General features: G+C 41.6%; 1 protein-coding gene across 2 annotated transcripts in view; it reads right to left on the bottom strand.

The window, feature by feature from the left end:
- PPP2R3A (protein phosphatase 2 regulatory subunit B''alpha) overlaps positions 1-17,078 on the bottom strand; it is a 125,371-nt gene that overhangs the window by 42,260 nt on the left and 66,033 nt on the right. For both annotated transcript variants that reach the window (XM_072143467.1, XM_072143468.1), the window contains one exon: positions 13,042-15,497. In XM_072143467.1, coding sequence (XP_071999568.1) covers positions 13,042-15,018 — 1,977 coding nt within the window. In that variant the 5' untranslated portion in view covers positions 15,019-15,497. The remainder of the gene's footprint in view (positions 1-13,041; positions 15,498-17,078) is intronic.

The raw sequence follows: 17,078 nt of genomic DNA on the forward strand, positions 1-17,078 counted from the left end.
TTCCCTTGAGATGTTTTCGCCGCAGTAATAATGCACATGAAGCCTCCAGATATGAGGGGAGGCCGAATCTCCCACCTCTAATCCCTTATTATTGAAACCTAATCTCAACTCGGCCGGAGAATATGAAATTTCTAGATTGAAAGATTCCAGAGCCTGAAATAACACGGATAATATATTTGGGGGAAGACAGCCGAGGGCCGCAATATTCCTCAGCGGAAATATTTAGCAAGTACACAAAATCCTTAATAGCTTTATCGTATGGGCGACTCATACCAGACCGATTAGAGATGTGACCTGGGACGATCGGAAAGTATGAAGTTTCTACATTTCCCTTGGAATGGGAGACACGGAATGTGCGGCGCTCTCATAAACCTCTGCAAATTCAGACCAAAAAAAAAAAAAAAAGACACTTTTATGGAGAGTGCGGGGATGTGATAGATAGGGGAGAAGGAAGGCGCTTGTCCTGGAGTTACCCAGCGCGCCTCGGATGGGAAGTATAAATAGCGCAGGCCTCGCGGTGTACAGTGACACTGTTTATTAATGGATAGGATTTCATTGTATTGCTTTATGCCTGCCGCCATCTCAAAATGTCAGGGGGGCTTTTTCTTGTAGAATTATTTTTTTAAACAAATCTATTTATAACAGAAGCGCTAGAGGACGGGGTGATGATGCAAAAAGGTGGTAAACACAGGCTCTTAAAGGGGAAGTACAAAGATTATACATAATGACCAAATACAGAATTTACTTGCCATTCACATGACGCTACGTTCTACAAATTTTGGAAAATGCAGGAACTAAGGTGACCACAAAAAGTAGCAGCTGACTGTATGAGCCCAAGTTATGATACAGCCGTCACATGGACGTATCACACACTCACTTCTTCTAGTTTCTAGTAAACGAGATGCACAACAAACTGGGAACAAGGAGATCGACAACTCGTGAGGGAGCTGTAAATGGTGGTCATCATGGCCAACCTGTTGTCCTAGAAAAACAAATGACATAATAGCAGCAGAAGGATTGAGGGACTTGATTTGCATTTTGCTTTCACTTTGGGGGCAAGAAATTTTTAAAAGTGAATCTGGGAGGTGACATGTGAGGGTATGATAGGATAGAGGGAGAGATACTGAGCTGTGTGATGTACGAGTACAAATCAGAGTAGGCTCAGTTTCTCAGCCTTGTGAGGTCTTGTAATTAAGTTCCCCCCCACCCCCCCCCCGTTTCTCACTTTACCCACTGAACTGTATTGACCCCTGAAAAAAAAAATAAAATAACAGACCATACCCAGTGATTGTACAGCAAGCGTCCTGATTACCCCACCCCAACAGTGAGAGTCCAAACTACCCCGCGCACAGAGTCCTGATTACTCCTCCCATACACACTGCTTGTCAATGAGAGTCCTGATTAGTCTGCCCACACACAGTGAGAGTCCTGATTACTCCTCCCATACACAGTGCTTGTCAATGAGAGTCCTGATTACTCTGCCCACACACAGTGAGAGTCCTGATTACTGCTCCCATACACAGTGCTTGACAATGAGAGTCCTGATTACTGCTCTCATACACAGTGATTGACAGCAAGTCTCAATTACCCCATCCAGAGGAATCAGGGCTCTTACTGTCAAACATTGTGTGTGGGTGGAAACCAGGACTCTCACTTTCTCTCCTAGGAGTCCTGTTAGGTTTATGTGCTATGAAGCAGGATTTTTTAGTAAAAGTGGAATAAATCCTATGTCATCACAAAGTGCAGTTTCTATTGCTCTATGACATCCTGCTCATGGATTGGGCCCTGGTAGGTTCACTAGATACAAAATATCTATGTATTAAACTTAGTGGCAGAAATGTTTGATGAGATTACACAGATAAGCGGATATTAATCTGAATCAATCATACGACCCTTGTACTGCAATATTTACACTGGATGAAAAACTCTAGCTAAACCACACCAACCCCCCAACTGTACGGAGGTGCCAGAGTAAGTTATCACCAGCAAGAGCAGGCTCTATATGTACATGGTACACATAGACAATGACCATTCCTACGGATGGGTCTCTTTAGAAAACAGAAGATACAACTCTATAAGCAAAATACAGAGGAAAGCGGAAACATTATGATGAATTATTAAAATGAAACAATCTCCTTGAGGAGCCCCCGCAAACATTTAAGGCTCATCCTACGCCACAAACTTATGTGGACGGGGTACCCTATTGACCCCATACAAGTTTATATGCTGAATTGCCTTATTTCTGTGGGAACACAAACTTCAAAACCATTAAGAAGACGAATTTTAGAAAAGTTTCCTAGAACCTCCCAACATCTTATACACTGGAGGGTCCTCCACCTAGCTTCATCTTACTCAGGATATTCTACAGATTGTTTAGATGTGAATTCCGGCCCGGGGCTGAACTGTTCCTTCTGCTTCCCATCATGTGTATGGTTTTGGCCGCAGGCTGGAATCAGTAGTCTGATTTATTCAGCTATTTGGAATAGGTCTGAGCAAGTCAATTACTTTGCAAGATGGGGATATTAGAGATCTCATCAGTTCACCGCCCTTGACACAGCGTTGTAAGGAACAATGTACAGGTCTTACACTGTCACAATCAATAAATTGCTCCTGGCCTCCTGTTCATCTGCCACACTGCCAGAAGCCTATAGAGGCAGGCGACTTCTAGGGAACAAAAAGTAGGCATATAAAACCAGAAACGGCCGCGGGGGGCTTGGGCAAAAAGTAATCACTCCCCTATCTGAAGTTATGAAAGGGGTGGTTCTTATACGTTAAATTGGGGAGGGGGGGGCAAACTATATGTTAAATTTAAAAAAAGACAAGATATTCAGAGCAATTTAAAGGATCTTGTTACACTTATCGATCCCCCAAAAAATCATACTTTTCCAAATACATCCATTTTATAGGGCTACTTAATGCTTCTTTTTTATGTTTATTACTAATCATCTATAATCCTTTGGCAACCCCAAAGCAAGTAAAAAAAAATGAATATTACTACATCATGCAAGAAATAACATATTGTATTTGCTAACAAGACAGAAAGAATCTTGATGAGGTGTCAGATTACATACAAATCTATGGAAGGGGGAGGGGGAGCAGAGAGTCACAGCAGCTAAGTCTTCACCCACCAGGTCAGGGAGAACTGGAAATGCCAGACAAATACAGCAGAGGGTAAAACTCCATAGTACAAATCATATCATGGCCTGAAAATGTGTTATTCCTTATGTAAACACCATACAATCGAGTTTTGATTTTTTTTTACATAGTTTTATATAGTAAAAGTTACATAGTAATTGTAATCAATTCCTTTTTTAAGTAATCCACCAAATGTTCAGTACTTGGGATACATTGCTTCCTTATAGCTCTCCAGCACAACAGCAATAAACTCTCCACCATCTGTGTACATGTAGATACAGGGATTGACCTACTGAGCACGTGTGACCACCAGCAATGGACATATCAGATGGATGTTCCCAATACTAATCCAGTAACAACCAGCGGGTGCCACAGAAGCCATATGATTGCTATATTCAGATTAAGAAACAATTTTTCTGTTTTGTTCCATTTTTTAATTATTCCATGGAAATTGGGCGTGATCTAGGAATAAAATCTAACATTTCATGATTACAAAATCCCTCAAAGGCTTTTTCGATGATGTATTCTGGCTCTGACATATTAGATTTAGCCGTATCCACTCCCTCACCTAGTTTATTTTCTATATAGGGTGGAGTGCCTGTTTGAGTGCTGTTTACACTTATGTATTGCATTGTGTATTTGATCATTTCACTTACAGGTAATGTTACACTACAAGTCGTGGCATCCTCCGGCAGGCTGAGAGCTGTACATGCCTAAAGCCTGCATTGTGCGATCTGCATCTAGTTACAATCTGACAATTCACTACATGTAGCCTGGTAATATATACTGTAATAACTAATGGTTATCCAAAATTATACATGCACCATTCTTTGCTGGAGGGCAATGGTCCTCTGTGCCAGCTGAATGAATAGGGGCAGGAATTATGGATTTGTTACATTATTGAACGAGAAACAAAAGGAAACTCGAAATCCATCCCATAGTCAAGCAACATGTACTGGACATAAAAGAACAAAGCGTTAATATCCAATCATTTTTCTATACCTTTCATCAATGGCACAGAATATATTAAGTGATCACTAGGTGACTGGGTCCCAATAAGGAAAGTTTCCACGCTACGCCCACATGTCAACACTTCTTCGACCCTGTTCTGAAAGGTTAGTGGTTTACACATAATAAAGATGGTCATACACCTTGGATAACAGCAATTCCTTTAACTCCCTCATACACACAGATACTCAGCCGGTCCTTCATGTACGTGTAGGAATAAACAGGAAGTCACCCGGGCTTGGTTAATGAGAAAAAAAGGTTAGACATGTCGAAATCCAACATGCCCAGTCCTACTTTACCATTAAGAAAACAGTTGGGCACCCTATACACTACAGACAGTTGTTAAGAATGGCTGATAACGGTTTAATATTGAAGGTTCCATCACAAATTCCCCAAAATTCCGAGCCCCAAGACTGAAACAGGACAGCCCCAGTTTAACTACAAAGGTATTATTACTTGAATATATTTTATAAGGAGGGGTCTGGCACTTCTCTTATTTTCATTGTTACGCTCCTACGACTAAGCAGAACAACAAAAATAACCAAACGCAGAATGTCTGATGTACGTGACCGTCAGTAAGAAAACAATGATTCCTCAAGCAGAGGGGACAGGAAGGGCTTTCATGGGGACAGAGGTGCGTCTCTCCTCTAACAATAAGGAACTACTTCATATTTAGGCTAACGGTATAAGAAAATTCTGAACAAAATGTGGATGTGCCCCATGTGGATAACGTGTAACGTCAGACTAGAATAACTGGCAAATCGTTAAGGGTACATTGTGCTTTAATCAGCCCCCAGCCCGAGGATAGAAAACTAAAGAAAGCTGAGGTAACTGAGAATTTGGGATGAATCCCCGGCGGGGTCAATCTGTAATCATACATAACACAATGATCAGACTTGTACGAGCAGTCACTCCCATCCCTACATTATTCTTACATTTTCTACGTTTCCCGAAGGCGCTGCTTTTATTAGAAGGGTGTTGCGGTTCACAGGAAAAGCCAATTATGTATTATAAATCAATTTTCTCTGCTAAGTGGGGCTTGTAGGGGAGGAGGCCGCACAGTGACAGGCTGGCATGAACATCCTCCCTACGTCTACATAGCTGGTCCATAGCCAGGAGTTGGGATCAGGTTCCCTGGAGTCACCCCTCGCAGTGCAGTCCTCGGATTAGTTTCCTGTAGGCGACTAGGTGTCTCTGAGACGTGGTATGTAAACACACACATAACCCCTTCTAAACAGAGATGATCTACAGCCCAAATACTTGTTAAAGGGGTACATCAGGAGAAGAGGAATAGCATTACAACATTTGGTTTTGGGGACCACTGGCTGTTCTATGTCGGTTGGGATCTTGTCCACAGATATGGAAGAGATTATCGATAGAAGAACCTCTTAGGCCCATGATGACTTCTTCTACAAGCAGAGAAACCGCTATGGGCTCTGACAAGCACTTTAGCAAAAACACAGGGTCTCAAAGCACAGACCTCCCCCACAAAAATTTTTTTATGAATCTCTATGATATACAAGACATCTGCTACAACTGAAGTTATAGGTTACTTCATGGTGTTTTAACAACATTAGAAGAAACTCCTCAGGGGGTACATTTAGTTTAAGAGAAAATAGACAAATTCACCTTGCCAGAGGCTCCCTGGTTCCTACGCCAGATCACCCATCTCGTCGGACCAGAAGTGTCATATTCACTGTGTGTGGGATAGCTTAGCGAATCCCTGGCCTATAGCACCACAAAGTTGTGTATCCCCTTCCCTGTGCTTAGCACTTCCCACTACCTCTTCCCTATGTGATCTCATACAGTAGGAGGGGGAAGTGCTCATGCGCAATGTAATAGAATGTGAAGCTTCAGCACCAAAGGGCTCTGGCAAAGGCTCTGGGTCATTAGCATAATTTGAAAAGTTGATTTTAGAAGATAGCCTTCATTGATCGGCCACCTAACATAGATAAGGACGCCTCTCGCCTCCTCAAGAATCTATCTGGATCAGAGATGTCTTGATAAAAATCTACATGGACATCAAAATTTCAAATGACTTTTCAGCTGTAACTGGTTTATTTATCCTATGTGTATTGGGAACTTAAAGGAATAATAAGAGGCATTGATTATCCATAGGTTATAGTGGTGGTCCGATACCAGGACCCTACGATCGGCTGTTGGTAAGGATCTTCGACACCAAGAGGTAGAAAAAGAACACCTCCCTTCTCGGTGTAGTGGCTGAAACAATCAACTCCACTCAGACTCTAGTGAATTGTAGAATGTTGGCTCTATGTAAAGTACAAAGATGTGCTAGATATTCTTGCTTGATCCCTCATGCCACGTCCTACTGTGCCACCCAACATACAGCTGAAGATGCCGTGAAGTGTGGATGGAGAACACGTCCTATCTTCTGGTTTGTTATTGTACAGTAAACTTCAGGCCGATTCCATTTGCTCATCCAGAATCCTTAGTGGTTAAACAGCTCGAGAGATTGTGTAGCTCTTGCAGCATTCCTCCTCTCCTGCTGAGCCAACACATTGAGAAACCTCATCCTGCACCGCAGTCTGGACGTGCTCGTGTCCCCACCGCCACGCAGCAGTTCTGGATCCCTCTATAGAGACACACTCTAACAAAGCGCTTCATTAACGCTTTGTTGAGATGCACATTTACAGTCTATTAATAGAAAACAAAAAGAGACTGGAGACTATTGACTGCTATCACATGTTAAAAGAGTCTCATAGGGGAGGTCCTGGAACCGACAGTGATAACCAGCAGATCCTTAGTCCCCTACTTCCAGGCTATGTTTTTGGGACTTCGTACTAAAATGAAAACTGGACCCAGCTTGGGGGGTGAGGGGGAGGGTCACACAATCAGTGGAATCATGCTAGTCTGTACAATTTAAACTGTGTCAATCATGTGTTAGCCCTGGTAAGTGCGTCCCCCACACCAGTAAAAACTGTAAACATGTAACACAAAAACCCAACTAGGTCCTGGTGTTATAGAGCCTGAAATACGATGCTGTATTTGATTTAAAATTTTACCTTTTATTGATATGCATTAAAAACAATTAAAACATAGCCAGTGCCCATCAACCAGATGGGAACGACCAGGTGCCTCCAATATAGGCTAACTGGTATACTCTATCCCCCCTTTAGTCACAGTACAGACAATCAGGATGACCCACAGGTAATAAGAGCATGACAAAAAGTAGTAGTGGAGGCACCTGGTCGTTCCCATCTGGTTGATGGGCACTGGCTATGTTTTAATTGTTTTTAATGCATATCAATAAAAGGTAAAATTTTAAATCAAATACAGCATCGTATTTCAGGCTCTATAACACCAGGACCTAGTTGGGTTTTTGTGTTACATAATCAGTGGAATCATGATCAGTCTGAATACCAAACCATAAGATTTAATTGTCAAAAAACTTCCTTAAAAAGGGAACCTACCACCACGATTCTACCTATAAAAGGTAGAACGGGTGGTAGGTGGATGAATGGGACGTGAGGAAAGCCATTTTTAGAGCTAATCCTCACGTCCCCGCTATCTTTTAAAAACTTTAATACCCTAATATGTTAATTTTTTTAAGAGGCTACTGGGGCGTGGAGTAGCTGGACATGAGGCTACACATCGCGGCTACTCCATGCCCCAGTAGCATCTTTTCTCCCTCTACCCTGAGATCTTCCGCAAGCAGCTAGAAAGAAGCCGGATGAAGGAGAGCGTCTACAAGGAGCTGCGCGCCGAAGATGTCAGGGTAGAAGGAGAAAAGAGGCTACTGGGGCGTGGAGTAGCCGTGACCTATAACCTCTGGCTTCTCCACACCCCAGTAGCCACTTAAGAAAATGAACATATAAGGGTATTAAAGTTTTAAAAAGATAGAGGGGACGTGAGGATTAGCTCTAAAAAGAGCTATCCTCACGTCCCATACATCCACCCACCACCCGATCTACCTTTATAGGTAGAATCGTGGTGGTAGGTTCCCTTTAAAGGATCGCCTTCTTTATAAAGATACCACTGGATTGTCAACTAAATCCACAGTCTTTGGTTTCAACAACAGCTCCCAGCTATGGTGCGGAAGGGTGCCTACTATGACCTTTCAGTCTAATGACCCTATCACTAAGTAGCTATTGACAGACAGTAAACATGTCGTAAACAGACAGGTACCAAAGGCTGGCCGTACATATGAGATGTTTGGCGGGTGGCCATGAGTTCTGCTCCCCATACACATACACACCAGTTTTGGCAGAGATTGCTTAGGAAAGTGGAGAAAGGTGCTAGCAGTCATCTCAGGTGATGGATGATGATCTATCAAGGAATAAAAGGATTGGGCATATTGATATCCTACAGCCTGATCATACCACTGTTCATGTCAGTAGAGTTTCCCTATACAGACAGTCCCAGGGTTACATACAAGAAAGGTTCCATAGGTTTGTTCCATAGTTGAGTTTTTTCCCTAGTTACAATTGGAGTTTCTATTTTTTTTTTTTGCTGTGATGGCACCAAAGATTATCAATAAATCTTCATTACAGACACTTTACAGCTGATTATTGCAGTCTGGGACTATAGTAAAGCATCCAGAGACTACACCAGAGGTCACAGTGGGCAGAGGGGTCCGTCTGTGAGTCGTGTGTCTTTAAGTAAGGGACAGTTTTCGTTACATCAGATGGATGGCGAGTCCTGGTAAAACCACGTCTTAGGTTTTAATCTATAAAACACCCCTAGAGCATATTATGCACTAAACCCTAAAGGCTTCCACAGAGCTAAGAAACATGGCTGAACTATGACCTGTTTAAGGAAAGGTCAAACTTAGCCACCGCAAGACTCTTGGCCCCTACCATCTAGAATACAAACCTCAAAATGTAAATTAAAAAAACCGTGAACCATATCGGGGTACTATGTTCAAGATGGAATTTTTTTACGGTAGAAGCAAACAAAATGAAGATACTTTATATCAATGTTTTCCAAACTATGGGTCTCAACTCCTCAACGGGACCTTTGGGGGTTGAGAGCAAGCAGATTTTGCCTGCTGTGGTAACAACCTGTAATTATGGATCCTCTCAGTGACCATATCATGACTGTAACACAACGAGGATAAGGGAGCTGGTGGCGGCACCAATAAAGACCGACCCATCTACCACCACATAAGAGTAGGGGACCCATTAGCTGCAGGTCCTGCAAATTGCCATGAATTTCAACAGGTAAAAATGGGTTGAAGTATCACAGTCACACAAACAGAAGTCTCACCAAGTAGGTTCCACCACTGAAATTTGGGAACCACAGATACATTTGTAGGTTATATTTACTGGCATTAATTTGACACCTGTTGTATTTTATCAACATTTGGAGATAAAAAAAATAGGCGGCTAATATATATACATACACACACATACAAAACAGTATACATGCAGTCATCTGCAAAAATAAAAAACACCTGGGCCAAATGAGTCAGAGTGCTGGCACCTGTACACACCGTGCGGTACTGCTTGGCTGAAAATACAAGAACAACCCTAAAATGGTTTATTTCATACAGTAAATTTCCCTCACAAATGATTATTATTGATCAAAACTGCTGCACACAGTCATCATTACATAAGTAAAATTACACGGGTGACATAACTATAACATCGTGTACACATGACACAATAAGAAAGCAAGTTCCTGCCCAAACAAGCCATAAACCCACACACACACACAGTCATAGGAAAATTCGCTGACAGACCATCACGTCTACGATTTGGACCCTAGTAAACTGCATGACAAACACTTTCCAAAATTTTCTTTCCAATAAAGTAGTAAAAAGATGCAGACCGAGTCCAAATGTCTCATTAAAACATACTTTTTTTAAGCAGCGCGGGGATGCTTTGCCCAAATTTGTACTGAAATGTATAATTTAAGCCTTTTCCTTTATTATGTCAACCTATTCCCGAAAGGAAAATCAGGGGAGAATGCCAAACCGTAATGAAAGGTTTTACTGGCAGAAAACCTGAACACAATCAGTTCTCGGGTACAGGAACACCGTCTCCCCGATCATGATGGATGGCTCCTGTGTAGGGAGGGGAATATATCCATTTTTTTTTTTAAATCAAAAGATTTTATTGAGGTGATCAGGATTTTTACCTAGAAAGTCTAAAAAATAGCTAAGGAGCGATTATAGCTGGATGTATAGACCCACCACTATAAGTCCTGTACACAGGTTTGCTGCAGATTTTTGCTGCACTTCTTTAGCATAAACCAAAAATGGCTCATAGAACAAAGTGACCAATGCTATACCATCCAGAAGAAGACTGAATTAAGAACAGTCCCTAAAAATTGTCTTAAATGGTAACTCAACTTTGGAAAACAACTTGTAAATCAAAAGTGCAGATGATAATAGTAATCTCTGTGATACACTTAAAGAACTCTGTCCCTTTGTCTTTCTTTTTCCCTCCTTTCTTCCATATTTAAGCAGTTTGTGCAAGTCATATTTCTGTCCTGTATCCACTGACAGCTGAGAGATAAAGGAGGCTGATAAAGTGTCTAATTACTTCACTCTTCTGCAGAGATCTGAATCAAGGGAAATATACTCTAGATATGGAAAGAGTTAATAATTAGCCTCCTTATCGGTCTGAACAGCGCTCAGAAGTCTTTCAAATATACAAAAAAAATTAAATAGAAGTTGTTTTACCTCAGAAATTAATATGAAGAACATACACTTCAAAGGAAATCTACCATCAAAATCCATCATGATAAACCAGGGGGACTCACTCATAAATCCAGACACCGTGACTGTGGTAATCTTCTTATATCCATTATCTACATTCTCCTTTCTTCTAAAATTAACGTGAAAAATTATGCTAAAGAGAAACTCTAGCCCCTCTGATTTGTCTTCACAGGGTGTTACACTGTGTGCTGCTGCCGTGAAATTACATCAACATGATGTGGAGAAGTGCTGAGGAGGCAGGGGGGAGGGTGAGACAGTGTAACAGCATTGGAAGGCAAATCACAGAGGGGCTAAAATGGCCCCACAGGCTTATTAGCATAATTTTAAAAGTAGATTTTTGAAAGAAGGAACCCATGGATAAGAAACATAAGAAGATTTTAGCTACAATTTAAACAGCTTGCCCATATAGAGACTTTACTATAGTCCGTAATTGACCAAGATTGTCCTGATCCAAGAAACATGAAGTAATACAGTGCACTGGGGATGGGTCAGACACGACCGATTTGCCAAATTCTTCTGCATTTCTCTACACTCACAACTTGTCCTTCGCTTTAATTGACATTTTCAGGCAACTTCTCCTGGAAAAATCTGCTATTGTGGAGCGGGATCTGTGACAAGTGGTGGATTACAGCCCTCATGTTAAAGGGATGTTCTGTGATAAGCTGTAGCACGGCTATCATTATTTCCTTCCATACAGAATGTTCCGTATTAACACGTAGAAATGTTCCAAGTTTAGGCCGACATCCAGATGTGCAACTTGATAGAACCTGCTCCGGATCAGGCCCTAATGATGTCCCAGTATTACTTCTCCGTAAAGGTGCAAGTACTCACAAGCCATACAGATGTGTTCATCCATACAGCTGTAACCTTTTGAGTCGAGGCGAGCAAGTACATGAGGCAAACAAGGACAAGCTATATAAAAGACAGACAAGCCTGTGCTTTCGGAGAGATAACTCTAACAACGCGTTAACAATAGACGTATATCAGAAATACTAAAAATGACCTAAGCAACATTTCTCAAGCACATATGTTAGAGAGCTCACACTGAAGGCACGCTGAGTAAAGTCTCATCAATGAGCTCCCTAGAGATAGAGTGGAGCCAGGCTCGTAAACCAAGCTCTGCCGAGGCCCTAAATCCTGCCCCATACATGGTAATGTGCTAGTTTTACTATATTGTCACACCAGGAAGGAGTCAATTATCAGAAGAAGGAAGCTTTTACAACCGAGAGGGAATGAAAAGAACAACAACAAGGCAATCTGCAATACACATACACACTACTATATATTACACAAAAGGATATGTAATACGCCCAAAGGCCACAGCTACTTCATACAAAAGAAGTAATGTCCAAATTCTTCTAAAAAACAATACAACACAAGTATAGAGGCCACTTGTCATCAGAATTTACGACACAAGAAGATGAAAGGTTCCAAAAAAAATTAGGGTACAAGGTGATGGGGGTCAAACGGACCTATCAGTGTACACAAGGAACCTCTTGTCGGGCACATGTTCTCACACAATAATGGGCCACAGAGGTCCAAGAGAACAGAATCTAATTTAGATTTATTTCTCAAGGCTTGATAGAGGGTGGTCTCGAGAAAACTCCATAAGACACTGAGGAAAAATTGTTTAATTCAGAGGACTAAACAAATTCACAAGCTAAGAGGGTTTATAAAGAATTCTGACTGAGGTCCTCATTCAGTTGGGATTCAGATGAGTAGTAGTTGGGGTGAATAGGAGGAAAAGTATCGTCATGGCTTACTTATCTTTGCATAATATATCTGACAAGCAAAAAACTTGTTTGTTCTGTTCTGAAAAACTCACTCCGAGGGTAAGATTTATCAGAAATGTCTGAGGTAAAACTGTTCTAGTTCCCAATGGCAACCAATCAGAGCTCAGCTTTCATTTCCCCACAACTGTTCATGAAATGAAATATCAGCTCTGATTGGTTTCCACAGGAAACTAGAGCAGTTTTACCTCAGACACTTCTGATAAATCTCTCCCTGTGTTTCTGTGGGCATATACCTCCATGTAGAATTGCTCAGCAGTTCCAAGTCTGCTCCGCTAACATTCCTACTAACAGACAAAGAGTTTGTCGCAACAAACTTCGCATGTACAACCTTCTTCCTCTACCTTCCTTCTAGGACATCAAGATTCCGGGCCTCACATTTTTGAGGCCTATAAAGAAAGTAATGTAATACATAAATTTGCTTACCTTGATTACTTCAGGTGTTTGCTGAATTGACAAAGTGGGGCCCGAATCCTTAACTTGGCTCTGATAACTTGGGGATGAGAGTGGAGACTGAGGAACCAATGTTTCTTGGAGGATCTGCATAACTTCCTTCTGTTTGGACAAAGTTCCTTTACCTGACTTCCAGTCCACCAGCTCCTGAGCAAAGTCCTCAATGCTTCCTAATATACGCAGCAGAAGGTTGTCATCATCTGGGATGCTGGTGCTAGATTCTTTTACAAGTGTTAATGGAGCAGGTCGAGCTTTGTGTTCCTCCTTGACGGCAGGTAGTCCAGTTAAGAATTTGGAAGGTGCTGGTGAAGACATTGCTGGGTTTTTTAAAGTGCTTTCAATTTTTTGAGAAAAACGTTCTAGGTCTAAAAGAAGTTTGTCTATTTCCTCGTGGTCACTGCTCCGGCCCATTGTCATTGGCACTACTGATTTCACATTCATGGGAGCCGTGAGATTTCGGGCATTGTCACTGGCAGCGTTTGGAAGATTTGAGGAACCAGCCAAAAGAGTCTCTGCAGGAACATAAGAACTGGTTGAGGGATCATGGCGCAGATTTTCAGCTGACCAGCGTTTGCTCTCAGGCACTACTGGTGCACACATGGTTGGGGACTTTAGGTGAGAAGTCGTTTGAGAATCTGAATCCTCTTCAATAAAGAGTTTTTCGGAAGAGTTCCTCGACAACCTCTCCCTACTGTGCAAGTGTGGTGAAGGACTGATTGGCGAAGTAGTCGTAGAATGATTTTTTAGAAGACTGCTTTGGTTCTGTTTATTTCTTTGCCAGGTCTTCGCAGGTAACGGAGGAGCTACCTCTGGTATGGATTTTGCTGTACCAGCATCACTGACACTAGGGTGTTGTGGTGTAGATTCATGATTTTCACTACTGGTGGATGATATGGCTTTCAAAGAAGGGGGAGTCTGAACAACATCTTCATACTTTGGAGGTTGTTCATGACCATATATTGGTGAAAATGGATGTTGCTGTAGACTGTTGAGGCTTTTTACAAGCTCAGCAAGGTCATTGGGCTCAGTTCTTCCATGGGAACCTTGTTCGAGTTCAAAGGGAAGCTTTTTTAGGTAAGAAGATAGCCTTGCCATGACATTCATATAAATGATCTCGGGATTAGGAAAGTGATCAGAACCCTTTCCATCTCCCACACCACTGCTGCTTCCACCGACGGATCTATTTTTTATGCACTGCTTTATGATATTTGTACATTTCTTCAGATCCTCAGAACATTTCAGAAGAATGTCTAAGCACATCTTTATATCTTCTCCAGATCCAGAGCTGTCAAGCTTATGCTTCTTCAAAATCTGGTTTATCAGGTTTTCTTCTGAAAGCCCCTGAAGATACAGCGAGGCCAGATTAATGTTCTGTTCTAAAGATGAGCCATGGGACATTATTGTTTTTTCTTCTGACCCCTGAGACTGGAGCAAACCAAAAGGTGGACAATTTTCATTGTTGTTGAACTGGCCATATATATAGTCATAGTCAGCCGACTTCCTGCCGAAAGATTCGGGACGAACTTTTCGACCTTTCCTGAGATTAACATGCTGATTTGAGGCGCTCTTAAGCTTTTCGAAAGAGAACTCCTTAGTTTTTCCACTTGCAAGGTTTATAGCTTCACCTGTTATGTCCTTCAAGCTGCTGGTACTCTGTGGGATGGAAGTCTTTTTCACCTTAGGGTTGAGATGAGAGTAATCCTCACCGCAAACCACACTTTCACCCACTGAGATTTTGTTGCTGACATCTCCCCCATGATCGGGGATAGCCTCAGGAGCTTTGAGAAGTTCAGAGCACACAGTGTGATGTGCGACCAGGCACTGCACTCCCAGTCTATGAGCCTGGCAACTTCCCAGACAATAATGGACTACATTCTGGAACCTATTGTCCACCACCACGCTATTGTAACACGTGAGTTTGCTCACAATCACCTTGTAAGGTGCAGCCATCGGGAAAATAAATAAATAAATTAGATTACAAAAGATGAAATTTAAAAATCTGCACCCATCTTTCGCCCAAATTATAACCTAAAACGTATCCGCTTGGCAGACTTGACATATAGGCTTCTTGTAAAAACGCTATTTAAAAGAACAAAACCATTCAAATACACACATGCTCAGAATAAATAGGCACAGCAATTTGCAGTCTCATCCGATCGGTGGCGGCAGTCTTCAGTCTATTTTGATGGGGATGAGAGGAGCAATAGTTTATCTCTGTATCTCGTCTCCAGCTTGTACAGAACTGCATCTCCTAATGGTCTTTCCATGTAAACACCCAAAGCTTCATGTGACAATTCAGATTTGCAAGCACAAAACCATGCAGAAAAAGCCAAGTTGGGATGTTTTTGTATCCGTTTTCTCTGATTTATATTCCTTTTTGTACAGGGAAGGGTTATTCCTCTTTAGACAAGAATCAATATGAAGACAACCTATGAAGAAAAAAAAAAAAAGAAAAAAATTAAGATGCAAACAGAACAATTGTAAGAAGCAAACTAATGAAACAATAATGAACAATAATGAAAAAGACATGTTGTATCATGGAAATAATGCTTTAGGCCATCAAGTGTCTTGAAATAATCTGAAAATTATGTACAGTCTGTTCAGCTGCACCTGCTCTATAACACACTGCCTGCGGATAGGACACGATGTACAATCTACTAAGCTCCCTCTGCCCTATGACAAGAGGACTGCAGATAGGACACTTTGTACAATCTGCTCAGATTCTCCTGCTCTACGACAAGCAGCCTGCAGTTAGGATACTATGCACAATCTCCTGCTCTATAAAATTTTGCTTGCAGATAGGGACCAAAATCTGCTCAGCTGTTCCTACTCTATAACAAGCTTCCTGTAGATACAACACTATGTACAATTTGCTTAGCTCTTCCTGTTCTGTAAGCTGCCGGCTGCATATAGGACACTATGTACATTTTGCCCAGCTCTTATTGTTCTATAACATCCTGCCTTCAGATAAGGCACCATGTACAATCTGATCTGCTCATATTGCTCTATAACATTCCACATGCAAATAGGCCTATATACATTCTGCTCGGTTGCTCCTGCTATAAAACATAGATTGGAGATGATATACAATCTTCTCAGCTCCTCCTGCTCTATAACATGCTACATGGAGATTGCATTACATTTTCAACCTCATAGGTAAAAATAGATACCTATACAGAACCTAAAGTAAATAAGCAGAGAGAAGTATGTTCACTCACACCATCTCCTCACTAGTAAAAATGTACCCGCTTCCAGTATTGGATTTAACCAGCTCTTTAAGAGTGGTTACAAATCTGAGACTCTTGCATGCTGCTATTTATGAATGACAACTTGCACGTGTGTGATATACCCTGTGTGGACATGTGACCAGCTGTCAGCCATGTATCCAGATCAGCAGCCCACACTGCGCCCCTAAATCACGTCATGCCCAGCTGAGAGCTTGCAGACTCCAGAGTACTGACAGCTGAAATAACGAGTAGGCGCAGGCCACTTCACTGCAAAGAGAAATACCATTACTTATATTAATATTTACTCTGAAATCATTTCAATTGGAAGGAAAGCAGTCCCGGCCGAGGACAAATTTTTTTGCCACTTGCAACAAATTATAAGATAAACATCTGAAAATTCGGTTTGCCTACGAATATATAAATGGTGCCGACTCTGGATTTTCTGCAGCCTGAAAGCCGTAATATTTATGTGTCAGGCCCTGAATTCATGTGAAAAACACAATTTTCTGGCAACACTTTTACGGCCTTCAAGTGTAGTTTTTCTTCAAAGCAGGTGAAGAATTCCCGACACGCACCATGGATGGAAGAGGCAGAAGACAAAGTGGAGATCTGCTACTCTGTATCCCACAATAGTGAAAACATTAAAAACTACAGATTGGTGGCAAAATGTCCTTTTTTTATCCATAATATCTTATATACTGTATATGCAACTCTGAATGGGTGTGTTCATCTATCAAAGTTGATTCCAAATTAAATCCATTGCCCTGTGTATTCATTTTACAT

This window comes from Engystomops pustulosus, chromosome 3 (assembly GCF_040894005.1).
Source record: "Engystomops pustulosus chromosome 3, aEngPut4.maternal, whole genome shotgun sequence".
In the NCBI taxonomy this organism is placed as follows: domain Eukaryota; kingdom Metazoa; phylum Chordata; class Amphibia; order Anura; family Leptodactylidae; genus Engystomops; species Engystomops pustulosus.